This window comes from Eulemur rufifrons, chromosome 9, assembly GCF_041146395.1.
Source record: "Eulemur rufifrons isolate Redbay chromosome 9, OSU_ERuf_1, whole genome shotgun sequence".
In the NCBI taxonomy this organism is placed as follows: domain Eukaryota; kingdom Metazoa; phylum Chordata; class Mammalia; order Primates; family Lemuridae; genus Eulemur; species Eulemur rufifrons.
Window position 1 is genome coordinate 38793504 of NC_090991.1, and position 22676 is coordinate 38816179.

General features: G+C 56.4%; 3 protein-coding genes across 5 annotated transcripts in view; all 3 read left to right on the plus strand.

Annotated features, from left to right (window-relative positions):
* The window catches only part of ATP6V0A1 (ATPase H+ transporting V0 subunit a1), a 51721-nt gene extending 45100 nt beyond the window's left edge, over positions 1-6621 (plus strand). For all 3 annotated transcript variants that reach the window (XM_069482559.1, XM_069482560.1, XM_069482561.1), the window contains 2 exons: positions 85-256; positions 6503-6621. In XM_069482559.1, coding sequence (XP_069338660.1) covers positions 85-256; positions 6503-6596 — 266 coding nt within the window. In that variant the 3' untranslated portion in view covers positions 6597-6621. The remainder of the gene's footprint in view (positions 1-84; positions 257-6502) is intronic.
* Positions 6622-13656: 7035 nt separating this feature from the next.
* NAGLU (N-acetyl-alpha-glucosaminidase) lies at positions 13657-19475 on the plus strand. The gene is made up of 6 exons (XM_069482562.1): positions 13657-14039; positions 14818-14965; positions 15615-15761; positions 15940-16025; positions 16220-16476; positions 18055-19475. Exons 1-6 carry the CDS (start codon positions 13657-13659, stop codon positions 19263-19265), a joined length of 2232 nt encoding a protein of 743 aa, XP_069338663.1. The 3' UTR covers positions 19266-19475.
* Positions 19476-19948: 473 nt separating this feature from the next.
* On the plus strand, positions 19949-22323 carry HSD17B1 (hydroxysteroid 17-beta dehydrogenase 1). Its single transcript, XM_069482563.1, has 6 exons — positions 19949-20045; positions 20133-20300; positions 20448-20627; positions 20798-20891; positions 21352-21529; positions 21618-22323. Exons 1-6 carry the CDS (start codon positions 19949-19951, stop codon positions 21831-21833), a joined length of 933 nt encoding a protein of 310 aa, XP_069338664.1. The 3' UTR covers positions 21834-22323.
* The last annotated feature ends 353 nt before the right edge of the window (positions 22324-22676 follow it).

Sequence of the window (22676 nt, forward strand, 5' to 3'; positions counted from 1 at the left end):
ACAGGTGAGGGGTGGCAGAGCAAAATACATGGCCCACAGCCACCTCTTGCCAAACTAAACCGGATCTTGTCTCCCGTCCCCCAGAGCTGTCTGAGGTGCTTTGGACCATGGTGATCCACATCGGCCTGAGCGTGAAGAGCTTGGCAGGAGGTCTGGCACTTTTCTTCATCTTCGCTGCCTTCGCCACCCTGACCGTGGCCATCCTCCTGATCATGGAGGGCCTCTCAGCCTTCCTCCACGCGTTGCGGTTACACTGGTGAGGGGCAGTGGGGGGGGGGGCATGGCGGTGGGCGTCTGGCAGGGGACGTGTCCTTAGCTGCAGTGAGAGGGCCCTGCGCTAGCTTCACCTCAGGACACCTGAGCCCCAGCCTTGGTAGTGAGCAACAGAAACTGGCCACAGAAGGGCACAGCTCACCGTTTCCTAGGTTCCCGGGAGCAGTCCCTGGTGAGTGGTCCCCGCCTTCAGCAGTCTCTGGAGCTCTGGATTATGGCTTACAACAGCTGCTGAGGTCTTGTGGGTTTTGTTTGTTGGAGGGTTTTTGTTTTTGTTCTTTGCTTTGGCAAGTAACTCTCCTGCGTTCAGAACAATGAAAGCAGTTCTGGAATAGACTTTTTTAAGTCTAAGAATGAGCTAGAGCACACTGTATCCCAGCCTTGTCCCCTTCGTTCTGTCATTACGCCAAGGGTCTTTGGGTAGGTCCCGGGCAGCTCCACTGAGGGGTGAGGGGATTCCTAGTTCGATGGCATGGGTCTTGGTACACCAAAGGTGGCTTCTTCAGAAGGGCAGGTTTGGGGCTTTTGTTTGTTTTCTTTAACATAGCGTAGGACTCTTAGCGGCTCTGTGTGGACAGAGAGAGCTCGGTCTCAGGGAGTGGGACAGCTGGGTTTGGGTCTGGGCTATGACCGTGACCTCGAACTAGGGTTGCCAGATTTAGCAAATAAAAACATAGAACACTCAGAATTTCAGATAAACAATGAATAATTTTTTTAGTATAAGTATTTCCTAAATGTGCATGAGACATACTTATGCTAACAGCTGGGCAGCCTGCATTTGGTCTGGCTGTTCTGCCTCAAACCCCACCTCTTTGGATCTCCACTTCCTCCTTTATGTTGAGATTCTCCCTCTTCCTGGGGATCTCAAACTCCAGTGTCTCTGGAAGCTCTGGACCCTGTCCCCAGAGGAGCACTCACACCCGGCGTTTCACAAGTGTCGGGGCCATAAACTCACTGCCCTGCCTTAGCAACCCCTGGCCAAGAAGCTCTGTGGTGCTAATGATCTCAAGGCCAGAAGAGGGCTTTAAACCTGAGGAAAATCCAGCATCTGAACCTGAGTGACCTCTTCCCCTCTCATCTCTACCTTTGATTTTTCTCCTGGCTGGGTTACACCTGGGCCTCCTTGAAGATTCCACTGTTAGTCATTCTTAATTATGGGGGTGAGAGGCAAGGCACGGAAGGGCGAGTGGAGGCTGGGACGTACTCTTCCCTCAAAGCTCCTGTGGGATTCGCCCTGCTGCGTCAGTAGACGTCGCTTTCCCTGGCCTGGCCGCCTCCCTCCTGGCTGCCCTCCTGCCCAGCCAGGCCAGCTCGAGTGTTTACTGCAGAGCCAGCAGGGTAGGGTGCTGCTGGCTCCAGACTGCTGGCCCCGACCCTGCTCTCGGCTTACCAGCCAGCTCTCCCCAGCGCACTTCCTCAGCCCTTGCCCGGTGCGAGGGAATGTCTGAGTAACCAGCCTGTGGTGACTCACTTTTTCTTGCCCTCTTAGCCGCCTTCCTTTTCTGTTCACTTCTCTGTCACTTGAGCCCTGGGCTTGAGGGAACATTGACCACCCCACCTTGATTCCAGCCCACATGGGTAGCCGGTTGCCTCCTCCCTGGGCAGGGTGGGGAGTGGCCAAGGCACCAGAGCAGAGGAAGGCCCCTTGGACTGGCACCTCATCTCCACAGTGAGCCGAGGCAGGTTCGCATGTCGTGTTCTGTTGCCAGATGCCTGCTTCCTCCTCAGGCTCACCTGTGGCCTTGCGGTGTGACTTGTAGTCCCACATCCTCCTGAATGGGCCCAAGGAGGTGATGAGTGACAGGAGAGCAGGCTTCCGAATCGGGCAACCTGGGTGTCAATCCCAGCTCTGCCACGCTGGGCAGGTGACCCCAAGCAGAGCACTCACCTCTCTGAGCCTCCCTTTCTCTCCTAGGGAAAGGGGACAAGATCCGTGTGAGTTACTGTGAGTAACTGGGAAGTAATGCGCACCCAAGTGCCGCCACACACCCCCGCACATCATAAACAGGTGTTCGCGGACAGGTCGTGTCTGCTCTGCTTAAAAGGTTCACCCTGTAGAGTGGGCATCTCGCTGGGGTCCCCCTTAAATAAACTCTTTTTAGCCTGTTTAGAGAGAGGGGAGACCCCCAAAAGGAGGTACATGATACCATCTGAATGCCCCTTGGGTGTAGTTTAAGTTTGCAAGGAACAGGCTCGCCATACATGTCGCACTTGTTAAAACGTATTTTAGTAATAGAAGTTTGCATAGGAGAGGGCAAACTTGTGCAGCTTCCAGCTTCGTTGGAGGGGTGGTCCCTGTGGCATGTTTGGGGCGTCTCCCCCACCACTAAAACAGGAGGGAATGAAATTGGTGCTTGTGCACCCCCTCCTGGCCGAATGTGGGTGTGTGCCACAGATGCACGGTTCTCCCAGGCCGGCCAGGACTGCAGTTCTGAGTCGTGGCCATCTTACGAGGCATGGGAACAGCTGGGCCGTCTGCAAATGGCCACGGGGATGTTGCTGCTGTTTTTCCTGCCGTGTGGCCTAGGCATCTTCATGATTCTCACTTTATCCGTGGTGTTTCCTGATTCAAGGGCTGCCCCCTTATACAAGTTCTGGGTCTCTTCAGCAGGGACAAGAAGAAAAACATTTGGTTTGGTAAAGTATAAACCACTAGTCTGAGATTCACGTAGGGTCATTAGAAAGTGGGTGACATATTTGAAAACGTAGTGAGCAGGCTAATGTACTAATCTGCTATTTCTGTCTCCTGAGTTATGTCCTCCCTGCCACCACATAAAGTGTGCTTGGCTTTCTTGCCTACCATAATTAAACATCTTTTCTTCCTCAGAGAAGGCAGAAGGCAAGGATATGATTGTAGTTATAATTGTAGACAGCAAACTGATTTTTATGGAGAAAGACGACTGTCCCCCGGGGCCTACGTTCCAGAGAACCCGGTCCCTTCTTATCTAGCAAGTCCACAAACATGTAGCTGTGCACTCTTGTACACTCACAGATTGAATGATGGTTCACACATTGACTGCCACACTAGAAAAAAAGTTTTTTTTTCCCTGAGGCCATGGTGTTTTATTAAAACAAAAGGATCCTTTCTAATTTGTTATTTTTTATTGTTTTCTGTGCATGAGTTATATGCAATGCAATCCACATATTTAGAATTCAGTTGTCAATATTAAGTGTAACAATAAGAACATCAACAAGTAAGATTTTCATGAACCAACCGGCAGGGTTTTGCTTCACACAGCCCTGGGCTCAAAACTAGCCTGAGTTAAATACAACTCACATGGCAATCAGTGTGTTAAAGGAACAGAACTGGGGCCAGGCACGGGTGGCTCATGCCTATAATCCTAGCACTTTAGGAGGCCAAGGTGGCAGGATTGCTTCGGGCCAGGAGTTTGAGACCAGCCTGAGCAAGAACAAGACCTAGTCTCTACAAAAAATAAAATTAGCAGGGCGTGGTGGCACACACTTGTAGTCCCAGCTAGTCCGGAGGCTGAAGCAGGAGGATTGCTTGAGCCCAGGAGTTTGAGGTTGCACTGAGATCTGATGGTGCCCCTGCGTTCTAGCCTGGGCAACAGAGTAAGATCCCACCTCAAATAAAAAAGAAAAAGACCAATTTGTTGTTAGGAATGCAGTGTTGCCACAGCATGGCAGCATGGAGTAGTTGAGGGAATGGCTGCCCCAGAAGTAAGAACCCTGAAATGTACCTCCAGGCTGACATCATTGTCCTGACATCAGACAGATGTGTGTCCCAGGCCCTGAATTGCTCGGAGTGGCAGAAAGGGCCAGAGAAGCACGTCAGCCCAGAGCCGTCCTTCCAACACTGCCTTCCCTCAGTCACTCCCCCACAGGAAAGGGAAGAGGCCCAGGGCTCCTTCCCCCTTTGGCCATTCGAGGAAACAAGGGTTCCTGTTACGTGGCAGGAATGATTTCGTTTGGTCCCAGTGAGTCCCTCTGAGTCAGCCAGTGGCCTTTGCCAAGTGCTGGTGCTGGAAGGGGTGACAGAGAAACCCATCTGACTTCCTGAGGTTCCCCTCACAACTGCTGGATTCTAGAGGTGCACTTCAGTGGCCTGGGGCATGACACGACCCTGCCAGCTCCCCGAGCAGAGCAGTGGAGCGGCCCATAAAGAAGGAGGAATTTGCAGAGTGGCCAGTGGGTCCCTCCTCGCCCCAACACAGAGACCTTCACGTTTGTACTTTCTCAGGAAGCCCGTTTCCCTGGCTGGGGGTGGAAAGGGGGCTGGCAGGGAAGTTGCTTTCGAGCTTTGTGCTGGGAGCTTGGGGTGAGCACAGCCAGGGAGGGAGGTGAAGCCAGGGTGACCCCAAGATGGACCCAATATGTCCCAGTTGTGGCCACCGTAAGTCTGAACTCCAGCAGCAGCTGGTGGGAGGAGCAGTATCGCTTGTGGCAGAGGGACCCCCCATCTGCTCACACAGCAGAATTGCTGTGTCCACTCCCAGGCATGTGTCCCTCTTGCTCCCTACTGGGCCCAGCAGGTAGGTGAGCAGAGCAGAGGGTGCCACAAGAAGGGCAGCCCACAGGTGTCTGAAAACAAAGCTGCTACTCTATTTGCCAGTTTGGAAATGAGAAGTATTTGTGTGATTAGCCAGCCAGAGGGGCAGAGTCCTGGATACAGCGCTGGGATGGTGAGGGGCGCACACCCCACCAAGGCTGACATTCGTTCCTAGGTCATGGGCTGGGACCTTAAAGTGACTTGTCCACTATCTGGCTATATATTGTTGAATGAAAAGGGGACACGTAAATCTATCTTCAGTTGTTCTGAAATACCCTTGCAGTGTGGGAACACAGCCTGCCCGACAGGAAGAATTCATGCCTAACAGAAGTCAGCGAGAAGCAGCAGCCTGCTCCCATGCCCCGCATTCCCCCAGAGGCGGCCTCAGTAGCTGGAACTTGTAGAAGGACTTTTTAGGGGGTGTTGGGACGCAAATCTAGGTCCTGGTTTAGAATTGCTCCTGCAGGAGCCCTGGACTAACTTCACTTTGAAGATCTGTCGCACTCCTCCTCCTGGCTCCTGTTTTCCCTGGGGGACGTTGGCCCAGCCCCTGCAGCCTGTGGGGTGGGGAGAGAGCAGGCTGCTCTCACTGCGGGCAGGCACTTCCGTTCCACTCTTCTCCCACAGCTGGAGCTGGCAGCTCTGCCACTCAGGGTCCTCAGCCCACACCCCAGGGCTGAAGGGGCTTCTGAGGACCTCTGTGTGCCACTGGCAGACAGTCCTCCCAAGCTTCAGGCCCCTGGCCACCTCCCACCGCCTGTTCTCTAATCCTGCCTCCTTAGCTTGGAGGGTACCGCCCTGGCTGAAGGCTGCCTGAGGAACTAGAAGTTTCTTGAAGCCTTAAAGCTCCTTGAAGCTCTTGCCCCACACGTGACCTGTCACCTGGAGCCTGCCACAGCTCCCATCCCTGCCTGTTCTTGCCCGGGGGGGGGTTATGGGGCCCCCAGGGTCACACAGCTCCACATGGAAACTATTCCTCAGGTCAGCCTTCCTTGGCTTTTTTATCTTCTGAATCATGCATTTTTCTGCCCATATTTGGTGGTGATTCAGTTGCTGGGCAGCCGTCCAGGGTGAGTTTGCCGGAGGAAATGCAGTCTCGCTCTGCTCAGGGGGACAAAGTCTTCTGCCCCCTCCGAGTCCGAAAGGGCCCCGGAGGAGGCCGTCAGGGAGGACGCTGAGTTGCTGAGACGGGAATCCAAGCTCTGTTTTTCCTTTTAGTCCCCAAGAGAAGAATTCTTTCTCAGATGTTTTTGTGGTTGCAGAATATTTTTGCCATTGCTTTGAGAAGACTTCCCCTCCTGACTTCCCCCCTTTCCTGGGAATTTCCTCTGCTAAATGGAAAGCCTTGCGCATTCGCTACAAACCCCCCTCTCCCACCCTCCCCCCAGGAAAAGAAAAAAACTAGCAAACAGTGGTGTTGGCTCAGGGTCCCGCGAGGGGCTTCCCTTAGAGGTGGGCTATGTGAGCCCCGCCAGGAGGGGCGATGGGGGACACTTCTTCATTAACGACATTGTTACTAGGCTAAGGCTAACTGACCTTTTAAAAGTGGGAGCTCTGCCCGCGGGGAGCTGGCGGAGAACTGCGCCTGCTCCAGCTCCGCCGGGACAGCGGGGTTTGGGGCAAGGTGGGTGAGGGGCATCTTTCCAACCCAACTGTGAAGTCCCAAAAAGCATCAGAAAGTTTCTATGGAATGACAGCTTTCCTTTCCCCTTTCTCCAGGGTTGAGTTCCAGAATAAATTCTACAGTGGGACCGGTTTCAAGTTCCTGCCCTTCTCCTTCGAGCACATTCGGGAAGGGAAGTTTGAGGAGTGAGCCCCTGCTAGGACTGTGCGTCCCTGGCCACCCTCCCTGCCCCCTCCACAGTGGTTGTGCTCCTTTGCCTGTTGGTTGTGATCCCTGGGCACCAGGGCATGTGTCACCCCCATCTGTGAGTCCTTTAGCTAGAACGGGTCCTCCATAGGCCTCCCGCCACCCCCAGCTGTGTGTGTAGTGTAGTGGTGTCTTGGAGAGAAGCTGGGCTCTGGCTGTCACTCATACTCACTGGGCAGCAGCTGTGCCCTCCTGGCCTCCTGCCAGCCAAAGACAGCCCTTCTGCGCCCCCCCGTGGTGAACCGGTCCGTGTGTTCACACACAGCCCACAGCGCTCTGGGCTCCCCACGCCCGTCGTGGATGGAAGGAGCACCAGTGCCACCCACATCTAGACTGGGTCCCCTGCACCTGTCACTGGTGGAGGTGGGGGGGGGTTGGGCACTACAGGTTCTCCCTCAGAAAGGGGACACTCTTCAACATGTCCCACCTTCCGGTTAGCAAGGGTAGGTCCAGGAAGACGGTATTTTTATCCTTTGCCCACCCCCTTTGGGGCTTGTTAATCAGGAATTCAGCTGAATCCAACAGGGCCATCATGAGTGGCTTCTCCCTGTCACCCCCGAACCCTGCGTTTCCACCCTCTCCCCCTCTCTCCCCGTGTGCAGCCAGCACGATGTCGCATGTTTGGAGTGCCCCAGAACAGAGGTCTGGCTGGCCTGGCCGGCAGCACACACAGCTTCCCTGCCTTGAGTTGGCTACTTCCCAGGCCTTGCGTGGGCGCTGCCCGCAGGCTCGCCCTTGGAGCAGAGCGTCCGGACGGATGCTCCTTCCTGGCGGAGACTCTGAGACCTTCCCCACCCCCAATCATGATGTCTTGAGCGTGGGGCTGCGGTCACCACAGCTGGTTCTGCCCGCAGCCTGCCTTGCTCTGCCCACCCGCACCCCTCCCCACTTCCACACTGACCCCCGGTCTCGGGAGGGATGGTCGGGCAGGGAAGGTCGGTGTCACAGAGGATTTAGACGTCGGGCTGCAAGTGCACGTGGGTGTGAGGGCTGCACAGCCCTGCCAAGGGGCCACGTGCCCTGTCACCCCCGCACCGCGCTGTGGATCTTAGAGCCTTCTAATCATGTGTTGCTGCAGCAGCCCTGGCTGCCCGAGCCAAATTCGTGCCCACTGGCCTCGGTGGTGGAGGTAATCCCCCGAGTCAGCCAGGCCTGCGCCCTCCTCCCACCCCGGCTTTTCTGAGTGAGCTGCTTAGAGCTGTCCATGTGACTCTCCCAGCTGGCCTGGCCCTGGGCATGGGCCACCCTGCCCCAGCTTCACTATGTGCTGGCCCGTCGGGACCTGACCCAACCCTGTGCAGAGCCCCCTCCCCTCTTGCCCTGGGTTTACGTGATGATTTTGCTCTGTTTACAGTGGGGCTCGAAGCAGAGTTCTTAGTCAAGGAACACTGTCCAAGGCCCTTCTGTTCAGACATTCCTGTGCTGAATAAAGTGTTTGACTCTACCAGGGAGGCTGCCTGTCTCTGTGTCCGCAGCACCTGTGTCGCTCTGGGCTCAGCTCTCCCGAGCCTGGCTGGGCCCCACTCCCTGCCACCTCCTCCCCCAGCGTTGCTACTTTTCCTCCTGGTCAAAGGCCTGGACTGCAGTTAGTTTGTGCAATTCTCACCTTATGTCAAGTTTCCCAGGCGCCTCCCACTCCCATGAGCCAAGGCAGCTTTGTGGACACCGCCCGTGGAGGAGCAGCCAGGCCTGTCTCATCTCCCCTGCCCTCCCTGCACTTGCAGTCAGCCTGGGGAAGGCGGGCTGGGCCTTGCCACACTCCCTATCCCTGAGCTGCTCTGCAGAGCCCAGCAGCCTGGCTATTTTGAGCCCGGAGCCCTTGGCCTTGGTGTAAGTGGAGGCTCAGCATGGGTTCCTCAGGGCAGCTGGAGAATGAGGTGCTGAGGTCGGCAGGCCAAAGAGCCAGCAGGGAGGCCTCCTCCCCTCCTCGCTGCCCTGGGAGGTGCCACATTCCTTCTCCGTGCCCTGGTGCCCTCCACATTCCTCGCTCTAGGGCAGGGGCTGCCCTGGAATGTGAGCAGCAGGCTGCCCACTGCTGCCCCTGGATGGGTGAGGAAGGGCCAGAACACCCTGTTCATTCCATGTTCCTTGTCCCCCGAGCCTCAAAGCCCTCTCTCCTCCCTGATGGTGCCACCTGCCCCTGGACTAGGGAGCCCTGGGGTGCCCACCTCCACCTCAGATAAAAGGTCTGGAGTGACACTGGCCAGTGAGCTCCTTTAGCCTCTGCTCTGTGATTGACTAAAAAAGGGAGGCCAATAAGAATAGATATTTAGAGTCAGTGGAATAGAATTGAGAGTCCAGGAGTAAATCCTAACATCTGTGGTCACTTGATTTTTGACAAAGGGGCCAAGATGATTCAATGAGGAAAGAACTGTCTTTTCAACAAATGGTACTGGTACAACCAGGTGTCCACATGCAAAGGAACGAATTTGAACCACTCCCCGACACCACACACAAAAATTAACTTCTGGTGGGGCTGGGCACAGTGGCTCCTGCCTGTAATCCCAGCACTTTGGGAGGCTGAAGCCGGAGGATTGCTTTAGGCCAGGAGTTCAAGACCAGCCTGGGCAACATAGTGAGACTTTGTCTCTACAAAAAAAAAAATTTAAAAATTAGCCAGTCATGGTGGTGCATGCCTATAGTTCCAGCAACTCGGGAGGCTGAGGCAGGAGGATCACATGAGCCCAGGAGTTGGAGGTTGAAGTGAGCTACGATGATGCCACTTGCACCCTAACCAGGGCGACAGAGCGAGACTCTTGTCTCAACAACAAAAAAATAAAAATGAAATAAACCACAATGAGATACCACATCACTCCCACTAAAAAAGCTATAATAAAAAAGACAAATACAAATGTTGACAAGGAGAAACTGGAACCCAGTTCACTGCTGGTGGGAGCGTAAAGTGGTGTGCTGCTTAGGAAAGCAGTCTGGCAGCTCTTCAAAATGTTAAACACAGAATGACATAAGACCCTGCAATTCCACTTCTAGGTATCTACCCAAGAAAAAAGAAAATGTGCCCACAAAAGTGTGTGCACAAATGTTCATGGCTATTATTGATAGTCCAAAAATAGAAAAAGCCCAAATGTCCACCAGCTAATGAATAGATAAGTAAAAGGTGGTATATCCACAACAATGGAAATTATCCTACAATAAAAGGGAATGAAGTGCTAATATAAGCTACAGCGTGGATGGACCTGAAAAATTTCGTTTCTAAGTGAAAGAAGCCAGCCAGCCACAGAAGACCTCTTACTGTATGATTCCATTTATGTGAAATGCCCACAATAGGCAAATCCATAGGGACAGGAAGGAGGTTGGTGGCTAGGGGTGGGTGCTGGATGGGGCTGGAGAGTGGCTGCTAATGGGTACGGGATTCTTTTTGGAATGATGAAAATGTTGTAAAGTTAGACTGGCGATGGTCCCACAGTTCTATGAATATACTAAAAATTACTGAATTTTACACTTTAAATTGGTAAATTTTATGGTATACAATCTCAGTGAAATGGGAGGAGGGGAGATGCCCAGGGCATTCTTTGGAAGAGATTCCTCCCTGCTCTGGCTGACAAGAGCTGGGGAGGGAGCAGGGCCAGTGGGTTCTTGGCTAAGCTGAATTCTCAGAATCTAGTGGCCTTGGGCTGCTTCCAGCCCAGCCAGCTAAAGTTAGACCCAGGGAGACTGGGCCTCACAGAGTATGGGAAGTCCCAGAGCCCTGGGGTGGGGTAAGGGACAGGATGGATTCCTTGCTCCTGTTTTTAAGGGACTTGCCCTTTACCCTGACCCCCTTCTTGTGAAATCCCTGGACCCCAGATGTCTGTCAACGGAGTCTGCTCCCATCCAGGGGATGCCCCTCATCTTGAGATCTTAGAACCAGCCTGAGAGAGGGTGCCTTGGGCCTGCTTGGCTTGGGGAGTCCCAGCCTTCATAGACATAGGGCACAATTCCAACACCACCTTCGCTGGGTGGGACTGCGCTTCGCTGGGGGGGACCCAGGAGCTTTGGGTAGAAGGGGCATTGGCACTCAAAGCCGGCTGGCAGCCTTGGCCCTTCAGATCAGAGCTCCCCAGCCTACCCAAGGCATGGCCCTAGGTGTGGCTGCTCCCTGGTGGCCAGACAGGGAACGACATGTTCCTCCTCAGGCAATGTCAGGGAGGATCCTAGCTGGGCTGTGACAGGCAGGCAACTGGATTGGCAGGGCAGAGAGGGAGAAGCAACCCTGGGGGTGTGCTGGGGCTTGGGCAGAGAGACAGCCTGGCCAGGAGCAAAGGACCAGGTGAGATGGCGAGCAGAAGGCCCCCACAACTTGCTTCACAACATTAATTGAAAAGTAATAAAAGCTGTCACATGGTAAAGGATCAAACAGTGCAAAAGGCCCTAGTATAAAAGTGTAAGTCTTCTTCCCACTCCCACTGTCTCCTTACCCCACCCTGGGCAGGGAACCAATTTTCGGAACCCTTTTTTTTTTTTTTTTTAACAGATTGTAGTGTACTATACTCACTGGTTTGACATTTCTTATTATTTATTTATTTATTTATTTTTAGACAGAGTCTCGCTCTGTTGCCGGGGCTAGAGTGCAGTGGCGTCATCACAGCTCACTGCACTTCTCAAACCTCAGACAATCCTCTTGCCTCCCAAGTAGCTGGGACTACAGGTGTGTGCCACCATGCCTGGCTAATTTTTTTTTTTAAAATATAGTTTGCAGAACATTCCAAATTTGTACAAAAACATCTTCCTCATAATTTTTTTTTAAAGCAAATGCTTGATATTTCATCCTATAGATGTGTCTTAGTTTATTGCACGAGCCCCCTACTGACCTCAAAGAGTTCCCAGCCTGGTGGGAAAGATGAGAAAAGAGACATGTGACATGCAGGAGTTAACTGGTGAAGCTCTTGCCTCAGCACCCATGGGCCCAGGCTTTGAAAGTGTTTCTAACCTCTGGGTGGTGGCCCCAACCTGCTGGCCCTGCCAGCAACCTCCTACCACTCTGGGTAAAAACAGACGCCACAAAGGGGGAGCCGGAGCCTGAGGGTGACCTGCAGCCCAGTTACGTGGTGAGCTGGTCTATGCAAACCTACCCCCAAAGGCTAAGGAAGCTGAGAGGCTGAAGAATGAGACTGAAAAATCCGGTTTCTCAGAAAGAAACATTTGATAGGGACTTTTGAGCAGAAGCCATGTCTCAGACTGTGCAACTCTGCACTGTTGGCCCCTAGGCCCAGGGATTGTATACCATAGGGAATTTGCCTAAGGGCAGAATTTACGGTGTGTGAAAGTAGAAATCTTACAGGCATTCTTGGAAGGTGGGGTTAATCAGAAGTCAACATGGCAGATTAGCATGCAAGATGGAGTTGCTTTAGACTCCACCCCCCCCACCCCGCAATGTGTTCCCCTAAGATCCAGAAATGCTGGTAAAATTAGGTCCTGGGAAGAGAAGAGTCTAGCAAATCTGACCTGGAGCCAAGGGGTGTTTGGAAGGGGGATTGGGGACTGAGGGGGTGGGGCAGGGGTACATCTCTCCAGGCCAGGCTTGGAGCTGCTCCCTGGGCAAGGCTGAAAACCCCCTGATACTAGGAACTGAGTGGGAGCGGGGGCCACACCTGCAGGAGCTGCTTCCTGAGCCAGGAACGAGGTAGGGGCACGAGGTAGGGGCACTCCATTGTGTCTGCAGCGGGGGCAGGGGGTGGAGGAGCTCAGCGGACTCCCAGGTGGTCTTTCAGTCTGGGCTCTGGCTTCTCTGGACTAGATGACCCCACTCTGACCCTTCCCTGTCCCTGAGCTCCTTCACTCAGACCTGGCAATCTGGAAAAATCTACACCCATCTCCAAAAGGACTCATGATCCTTTCAAAGAGCAATATATCTAAAGAGCGCCCAAACTGCCCCACTCAAGCCCCACCTGCCAAACAGGCAGCCTGAGAAGATGCATCACCTGGGGAAGAGCAGCGAGAACCCAGCCCTGGGAGTTAGGAGTTCCAGGCTCTATCCCAGAGCTGCTCTCCTGCTGGTTGTTGATCTTGCCCGAGCCACTTTCTTTCTCTGGTCCTCAGTTTAGTTTCCTAATCTGTAAAATGAAGCCAACTCCTCTCCTGCAGCTGCTGCCCTTTGAGGGTCAGGGAGAGGCTGTAACTCTCGCGCCAGCCAGGCCCTGCTCCACCTGCTCCACCTGCTCCACCGCCAGTCCGGGCCCTCAGGGCCCATCCTTCCACCGGCCTCCTGACCCATTAGTTTCTCCAATCTGCAAAGCTCTTTGCTTGTTGGGGGCCTTCGTGGATGCATTTCCTCTGCCTGGAAGGCTCTTCCCCTCTTCTCCTAACCAATTCCTATTCAACCTTGAGTTTTAGATTAAATGTCACCTCCCTTTAGAAGCCTTAGACTGAGTCCCCTTGCACTTCTTCACAGTTCACAACTATAATGGAAATCCTTATTTATGTAAGTATTTGGTTTCCAGGTCTCCCCCAGATAGGGACGGTTGAGACCGTCTATCCTGTTCATTCATCAGTATAGCAGGAGCTATAGCAGTGCCGGATACAAAATAAACTCCAAGGCCGGGCGCGGTGGCTCATGCCTAAAATCCCAGCATTTTGGGAGGCTGAGGCGGGAGGATCGCTTGAGCCCAGGAGTTTGAAGTTACAGTGAGCTACGATCAGGCCACTGCACCCCAGCCTGGGCGCGGAGCAGGGACCCTGTCTTTAAAAACAAAACAAAAATAATCTCCAAATAAATATTTATTGGATGAATGGAACTGATTTGCATATGAAAGCGCCTTGTATCAGAGGTGCTTTGCGAAGGACAGCCGGTCCCATACCGCTCTGGACGTTTTAAGTTGATGGGGTCACGCGCCCCGCACCGCATGCAGTCACGAGGCACCCCCGGGGCGCGGTCTGGGACCCGGAAGTGGGTCCGCCGGCGGGAGCCAGAGCTTCACCTTCGGCTGCACGTGGCCCGAGGCGCGCAGCTGATTGGACGCGGCCGTCCCGTCTCTGGTTGTGCGCGGGCCGCCGCCAGGCTGAGACCATGGCGGCGGTGGCGGTGGCCGCGGCTCTGGGCTTCCTGCTCCTGGCCAGGGCCGGGGGCACGGCCGGCGACGAGGCCCGGGAGGCAGAGGCCGTGCGGGCGCTCGTGGCCCGGCTGCTGGGGCCCGGGCCGGCGGCCGACTTTTCGGTGTCGGTGGAGCGCGCCCTGGCGGCCGAGTCAGGCTTGGACACCTACAGCCTGAGCGGCGGCGGCGGGGCGCGGGTGCGGGTGCGCGGCTCCACCGGCGTGGCGGCCGCCGCGGGGCTGCACCGCTATCTGCGCGACTTCTGCGGCTGCCACGTGGCCTGGTCGGGTTCTCAGCTGCGCCTGCCGCGGCCGCTGCCCGCCGTGCCGAAGGAACTGACCGAGGCCACGCCCAACAGGTACCGGGCGCATCCCCGCAGCTGCCCCGCTCCCAGCCCGGGCGCCCAGCCCGGGCGCCCAGCCCTCGCTGAAGTCCCCGCCCGCTCCGGCACTAGGCTGGTGCTACCGAGAAGAGGAGGCCAGCAGAAGGGAGATGATGCTCCCTTCAAATCCTTGCTCGGCCTGTAACAGTGTGTCCGTGAGCAAGTCAGCCTCTCCCATCCTCACCTGGCCCACCTGAAACGTGGAATTGTGGCATCTGCCGTGCAGTGTTGGGTGTGAGGGTCTGCACGATAATGGACGCAGAGCTGGTGGTGTATAATTGGTGATCGGCATATTTTATTACCTTCCTTCCCCAGCCTCTTTTTGAAGCTGCTGACAGAGGAATGAGCCCACCCCCTCACACTGTATGGAGTGATGTGTTCACGTATCTGTCTCTCGGTTAGACTGTGGGGACAGAGACCTGCCTTCCAGGACAGGGACCCACCTTGCCATATAGCACTGAAACACTGTGCACAGAGCAGGGGCTCTGGAAGTGTGGCATGGAAATGGAATGTGCACACACACGTGTCTGCTAGGCTAGGGGCTCCTGGGGGTGTGCTCGGGGCAGGTCGGGGGCACCTCAGAAGCTCAGGTACCTAGTCCCAGCTCCACCTGGGTGTGTTTGGAGCCCCTCCCCTCTCCCCTAGATGGAGGAGTAAAGGGGAGTTGTTCCAGAGCCTAGACGCTCTCCAGGTTTTTCCAGGGGAATGGCCCCTTCGGGGTGGGACCCTTCCTAGCTCATGACGCTGCCCGCAGGTATCGCTATTACCAGAATGTGTGCACGCAAAGCTACTCCTTTGTGTGGTGGGACTGGGCCCGCTGGGAGCAAGAGATCGACTGGATGGCACTGAACGGCATCAACCTGGCGCTGGCCTGGAGCGGCCAGGAGGCCATCTGGCAGCGGGTACGTGCCCACCTGGCCCCCCCACACTGTCCTGCCCACGTGTCTCCACCTGCCCCCCACCCAGCATCAGCACAGTGTCTGGCACACGCAGAATAAGCGTTTCAGAAGTGTCAATGGCATGTACAATGGCTCCAGACCTCTAGAAACAGAGGCTTCCATTCCTGAGACAAGCATGTTCGAGAGTTACTGTGGGGTAGCCCTGGCACTCTGAGAAGCCGGGGCTCTTGTCCCAACCCCCACATGAGGCCAGTCGCCTGGCACTGTGGATCCCTCTCATTAGCAGCTCTGCATCTGCCTCCCTGGGAGCCTCCCCGTGCGCTGGCCACTCCAGGGCTGCCTCGGCTCCTTGCAGAGCAGTCCTGCCTTCCATCTGGCTTCTCCAGGAAGCCTTCTAGGACCCCTCCCTGCTTAGAGGAAAGCCCCTTTGTGCCCAGTCTCCTCACCCATGCGACAAAGGTGACATGCTAGTGAACTCACCTGCTCACAAGCCTCTTTGCCCTGGACCGTGGGCTCCTTGCAGGCAGGGGTCAAATTTTGTCCTGGTAGCCCTAGTGCCCAGCATAGGGAAGCAAAGAATGAATGCTGAATGAATGAATTGATGAATGGAGATGAATGTATTTATATGTGTGGGGATTGCCCTCCTTCACAGGTGTACCTGTCCTTGGGCCTGACCCAGTCAGAGATCGATGAGTACTTCACTGGCCCTGCCTTCCTGGCCTGGGGCCGCATGGGCAACCTGCACACCTGGGGCGGCCCCCTGCCCCACTTCTGGCACCTTAAGGAGCTTTACCTGCAGGTAGAAGGATGGGAAGGAAGGGAAGGGGTGGGATTGTGCTAGATTGTCATGGGCCCAGGTATTCGGCCAGCCTCAGGGTTCTTAACAAGACTGTGGGGACTCTGTGTGCCCTGGTGAGCGAGGGCATCCCCCATGGGGGTAGCAGTGGTCTCGCTCACCAGCCCCCCATCCCTCCCAGCATCGGATCCTGGACCGGATGCGCTCCTTCGGCATGATCCCAGTGTTACCTGCATTTGCAGGGCATGTCCCCAAGGCTATCACCAGGTGAGGTTCCTCTCTCACCCGCCACTCAGCTCAGAGGGGGAATTTTCTCTTGTAAGACATGACTTAAAGAAAAACTTAAACTCTGGGTGTAGACTTGGGTTTGATCCTGGCTCTGCTACCAAGTAGCTGTGTGACTTTGCCATAAGGGTTTATAATCATATATGCGTGTGTGTGTGCCTTTTGCTCCCCACTAGGGTGTTCCCTCAGGTCAATGTCACCCAGACGGGCAGCTGGGGACACTTCAACTGCTCCTACTCCTGCTCCTTCCTTCTGGCTCCGGGAGACCCCATATTTCCCGTCATCGGGAGCCTCTTCTTACGGGAGCTGACCAAAGAGTTTGCCACAGACCACATCTATGGGGCCGACACTTTTAACGAGATGCAGCCCCCCTCCTCGGAGCCCTCCTACCTGGCTGCTGCCACCTCTGCCGTCTATGAGGCCATGACCGCAGGTACACTGCCTGGGGAGGTGCGGAAGGGAAGTCCCCCAGACCCTCAGAAAGATGGTGGTGTTGCCGCCCAACCAGGTTCATTTGCCCCTGCCCAAGAAGCAGCCAATACGCTGAGGCAGCAGGTTTTGCGGCAGAGAAAGAGTCTTTATTCCACATAGCGCTAAGCGGGGAAATGGGGGAAATTTTTCCAATCCACCTCCCCGAGAACTTGGGAGACAGGGTTTTTCGGGATAGTTTGGTAGGCAAGGGATTAGGCAATTAGGTTTTTTAATTAGGACAAAGTTATAGGGGTGTAGGAATCATCTCCTTGGGTTGCTCCGGTCCCTGGGGTCACAATTCCAGTTGAGTCGGTTTCTTGGTACGGGCCTCTGGTCTGCGTGGGCCAGTCCATCCACTGGAATGCGGGGCCCGGGAAATATCTTAAAAACTCCCTTTAGGTTCCGAAAAGGTGATGTTATCTACAGAGAAAGTTAAGAATCTTTATGGACACCGGCTATGGGGAGAAGTTAAGATCTTTATGACCACCAGCTACGTGCCTCCGGAGCGAGTGGCAATTACAGGGCCACAGTTACTAATATTATCATTATTTTTAGCTAGGCCTGTGGATTATTTTTTGCTAAGCCCTCACCACAGTTCTCGCCTTGCACCCTGTTATTGAAGGGCGGTTTTGGTGGCAGAGGTCAGTGGGGGTGGTACGGGCATAACAACACCTCCCTGTAACACAGCGCTTCACATTGTACCAAGCACTCGTGCTTACACGTCATCTTATTTAATCCCACCTTGGTTGAGGGACAGCTCTGGAACCAGACAACCTGGGTCGAACCCTGGCACTGCTATTTCCTGGCTGTGTGACTTCTGACAAGTTCCTCCCTCCCGGTGTTTCAGTTGCTTCATCTGTAAAATGGGGCCACCTTATGGGTAGGATGATACCTGGGCCAGAGAAAAGAGTCATTAAGTGCTAGCAAGTAAAACGATTTGATTTGGTCTCCGTTGCATTGCTGAGGTAGGTAAGGCGGGCCAGCAGTTAGGGGAGGCGCCCAAAGGTGGTGAGTGCCCATCCTGCTACGCGAATATGCAGCAAGGGCTCCTTCCTGCCACTTACAAGTCAGGAATGGCGTGGCGGGGAGGCCACTCTGTCAGCCGGAGGGAGCAGATTGGCTCAGGCTTCCGTGAGCAGTGCCACTCCCGGGTGTGATCCAGACTCAACAGCGTTAGCATCACCCCCAACTGTCAGATGTGCAAATTCTCGGGCTTCACCCCAGACTTCCTGAATCAGAAGCTGCAGACACTGTGGCCTGGGCATCCATGTCTCACCAAGCCTTCTGGGTAATTCTGATGCCCCTGGAAGCTTGATGAACACTGTCCTGGAGTTGGGAGGAGGTGGGAATGGGGCAGGGGATGGGTGACAGTATGTCCCGCTGGTCGGGGCATCACAAGGGAAGGTGTGTCCTGTGATAAGAAGAGTCATTTAACTTCTCTGGACCTCTGCTTCCTAGTCTATAGAATGGGGTCAGCATTCCCCTGGGCCCCCTCTTTTCTCATTACCTCTCTTCTCTATCCCCCCACCTCTGATTGTAGTGGACCCTGATGCTGTGTGGCTGCTTCAAGGCTGGCTCTTCCAGCACCAGCCCGAGTTCTGGGGGCCGGCGCAGGTCGAGGCTGTGCTGGGGGCTGTGCCCCAAGGCCGCCTCCTGGTCCTGGACCTGTTTGCAGAGAACCAGCCCGTGTACGGCCGCACAGCTTCCTTCCGGGGCCAGCCCTTCATCTGGTGCATGCTGCACAACTTCGGGGGCAACCATGGCCTCTTCGGAGCCCTGGAGGCCGTGAACCGAGGTCCTGAAGCTGCCCGCCTCTTCCCCAACTCCACCATGGTAGGCACAGGCATGGCCCCTGAGGGCATCAACCAGAACGAAGTGGTCTACGCCCTCATGGCTGAGCTGGGCTGGCGGAACGACCCGGTGCCAGATTTGGCAGCCTGGGTGACCAACTTCGCTGACCGGCGCTATGGGGTCTCCCACCGGGATGCAGAGGCAGCGTGGAGGCTGCTGCTCAGGAGTGTCTACAACTGCTCCGGGGAGGCCTGCCGGGGCCACAATCACAGTCCTCTGGTCAAGCGGCCATCCCTACAGATGAATACCACGATCTGGTACAACCAATCCGATGTGTTCGAGGCCTGGCGGCTGCTGCTAACAACTGCCTCCACCCTGGCTGCCAGCCCGGCCTTCCGCTATGACCTGCTGGATGTCACTCGCCAGGCCGTCCAGGAGCTGGTCAGCCTGTACTATGAGGAGGCGAGGACCGCCTACCTGAACAAGGAGCTGGCCCCCCTGTTGAAGGCTGGGGCTGTCCTGGCCTATGAGCTTCTGCCCTCGCTGGATGAAGTGCTGGCTAGTGACAGCCGCTTCTTGCTGGGCAGCTGGCTGGAGCAGGCCCGGGCAGTGGCAGTCAGTGAGGCTGAGGCCGATTTCTATGAGCGGAACGGCCGCTACCAGCTGACCCTGTGGGGGCCAGTGGGCAATATCCTAGACTATGCTAACAAGCAGCTGGCGGGACTGGTGGCCGACTACTACACCCCCCGCTGGCAGCTCTTCATGCAGGCGCTGGCGGACAGCTTGGCCCAAGGCATCCCTTTCCAACAGCGCCAGTTTGACAAGAATGTCTTCCAGTTGGAGCAGGCCTTTGTCCTCAGCTCGCGGAGGTATCCCAGCCAGCCTCAAGGAGATACTGTGGACCTGGCCAAAAAGATCTTCCTCAAATATTACCCCCGGTGGGTGAATGGCTCTTTGTGATAGATTAACCACCCCCAGGCCATGTTCTTCCCGAGCTCTGGGTTGGGGCAGGTTCCCAGGGCCCAGAGCCGGACATGCTTCACAGGACATATGCCCAGGCCTGGGAGAAGGACCCAAGGCCTGCTAGTGGGGTCAGGCCTGGGGGATTTGGAGGGAAGTTTTGGGATTAAAGTACTGTTTTCTGTCAACTTAATAAACTGATGAATCAGCCCGGGTTGTCAGAATGAGAAGGTCGCTGCCAGGATGCTACATGGACCCTGGTGTAGGGCCAGTTCTCCCTGCCCTTTGCCTCAGCTTCCCCATTTTTAATATAACCCCTGACCTTTGAACTGAGAACATCCTTAGAAAGCCTTTACTTTCACACCCTCAGCAGCAAACTTTGTCCCTGTGGGACAGAGGCATGCCCAGAGTGCCACTCGGTGCAGACATGGGAACCCATGCGCCTGCTTGCAAAGCCTTCCCTCCCTCTGACCAGCAGCTAGGACAGTTGGGTGTTCCAAGCAGGGGCCTCATCCCTGCTTTGACCCAGAGCAGGGTGGGGAGAGCGACCCAGGGAGGGCTCAGCCTTGAGATTGCGCTGCAGACACAACAAAGGGTGGGGGCCCCAGCAGGCAGGGGCGGGGCGAAGCAGGTGATATCCAGCCCGGAGACGCGAGCCCTAGCGTCTCCCTATACGTCTCCCCATGGAGCGCACCGTGGTGCTCATCACTGGCTGCTCCTCCGGCATCGGCCGGCACCTGGCCCTGCGTCTGGCGTCAGACCCGTCCCGGAGCTTCAAAGGTCTATAAATGGACAGGGATGGAGAGAGGAGGATCCCTTAGAGGTAAGCAGGGAATTCAGTTCTTCATCCTGTCCCTGAACCTCCAGTGTACGCCACGCTGAGGGACCTGAGGGCGCAGGGCCCGCTGTGGGAGGAGGCCCGGGCCCGAGGGTGCCCTCCCGACTCCCTGGAGACGTTGCAGCTCGACGTGAGGGACTCAGATTCTGTGGCCGCCGCCCGGGCACGCGTGACCGAGGGCCGCGTGGACGTGCTGGGTGAGCCTCCCTGAAACACATGTGCTCTTAGGAGCCTTCTCTGTCCTGTGTCCAAACCAGGATGTCCCGAGGCCAGGGAACACTAGGGGACAGGCCGGGACTGAGGGCTGTGTGTGAGGCGGGCGGGGTCGGGCCTCTCTCCCGCAGTGTGTAACGCGGGCCGGGGGCTGCTGGGGCCGCTGGAGGCGCACGCTGCGGGTGCGGTGAGCTCCGTGCTGGACGTGAACGTGGCCGGGACGGTGCGGACACTGCAAGCCTTCCTGCCAGACATGAAGCGGCGCCGCTCCGGACGCGTGGTGGTGACAGGGAGCATGGGAGGCTTGATGGGTGAGTGAAGGGGCGGGGCCAGAGGAGCGAAGGGGGCGCAGGCTCCGGGGGAGATGGGCGGAGCCCGTGGAGGAGGCGGGGCCTGGAGAGGCGGCGGACGCTGCCGGCGCTGCGGGCTCTTAGCGGGTCCCCAGTCCCGCGCGCCTCGGCAACCTCATCTCCCCTCCAAGGGCTGCCCTTCAATGCCGTTTACTGCGCCAGCAAGTTCGCGCTCGAAGGCTTATGCGAGAGTCTGGCGGTTCTGCTGCCGCCCTTCGGGATCCAGTGAGTCACCACCCCGCCTCCGAACCCTCTGACCCCCGACCCTGGGAGCTCCGACACCCCGTTTTGTTGGAGCTGTTCTCAGGCGGTCTCCCTGGCCCTCACTGCCCCGCTCACACTGATGTGTGCCGGGCACTTGGCACACGGCATCTCACTTCACTTGCCGACCTGGCTACTGAGGTGTCGGTAATGTAATGGGGAAATTCAGGCCCAGAAAGGTTAGGTGACCGGCCCCAGGTCACACAGCTGCAAGGGACCCAGCCAGGTTTGAATTCTGACGCCGGTGACTCCCTCACAGCCTCAGAGGGATGTGGGAGCGCTTTTCGGGCAGTAAACCGCTTTTCAAGCGCTCGGGCTAGCCACCCGCGAGCAGACCCTCTCTGGCCGTCCTTTCGCGGCTCGGGGCCGGGCTGGGGCCGGACTCGCGTCCTCCCCCGCCCACCCGCCGCTCTCGGGCCCGCAGCGTGAGCCTCATCGAGTGCGGCCCGGTGCGTACCGCCTTCCAGGACAAGCTGGAGGGCGGCCCGGGAGGGGCGCTGGACTGCACGGACGCCCAGACCCGCCACCTCTTCTCCCTCTACCAGCGCCACTGCGAGCAGGTCTTCCGCGAGGCGGCGCAGGACCCGGAGGAGGTGACAGAGGTGGGTGCGGGGCGGGGCTCCGGGAGCGGGGGCGGTGCGCGGATTCCGCGCCCAGCCGGGGCCAGAGCTCCTCTTCCCGCCGCCGCAGGTCTTCCTCACCGCGCTGCGCGCCCCGCGGCCGGCCCTGCGCTACTTCAGCACCGAGCGCTTCCTGCCCCTGGCGCGGCTGCGCCTGGAAGACCCCAGCGGCTGCAGCTACGTGGCCGCCATGCAACGCGCGGTGTTCGCCGACGAGCCAGCCGAGACCGGGGCCGGAGGCATGGGGGGCCCTGAGCTCGGCGCTCCTCCCGCCGCCCCGCAATAAAGGCTCCATCCTCCCCTGCTTCCCGCGCCCTCCTTTGCGTCCCGGGGCTGTGAGGTCTCCGGGGACGGGGAGGGGGTGGCGGCTGCACTGCGCTGTCGCGTGCAGCAGGTAAGAAGGTGATTTAGAGAGATCGCTTTAGCCCCAGGTATCCCCTACACGGAAACCCCGGTCCAGAAAGAGGAATAGGCTAGTCCAGGGTCACACCTTAGGTCCATGGCAGAGGCAGAGCCAGGACGAAGTCTCTGGGTACATGGGTGACGTCTGTAGTGATAGAAGTTAAGCAGACTTGGGTTGGGGGAGAATCGGGCTGTGACTCAGCTTCCATCAGGCAGGGATCTCAGGCAAGGTCCTTACCTTCTCTAGAGTCTGTTTTCTTTTTTCTTTTTTTGAAACAGAGCCTCACTCTGTTGCCCGGGCTAGAGTGCTGTGGCATCAGCCTAGCTCACAGCAACCTCAAACTCCTGGGCTCAAGAGATCCTCCTGCCTCAGCCTCCCAAGTAGCTGGGACTACAGGCATGCGCCACCATGCCCGGCTAATTTTTTCCATATATTTTTAGTTGTCCAGTTAATTGCTTTCTATTTTTTCAGTAGAGACGGGGTCTCGCTCTTGCTCAGGCTGGTCTGGAACTCCTGAGCTCAAACGATGCGCCTGCCTCAGCCTCCCAGAGTGCTAGGATTACAGGCTTGAGCCACCGCACCCGGCTTGTTTTCTTATTTATGAAATGGGAATAATAATACCCGTCTCATGGGTCTTATTAGGGAATAAGTGAGATAATGTCTGAAAGTGCTGGTATAGAGATCTTAATAGCGGGCTATGACTATTATTACTACTAGCAGTGTTAC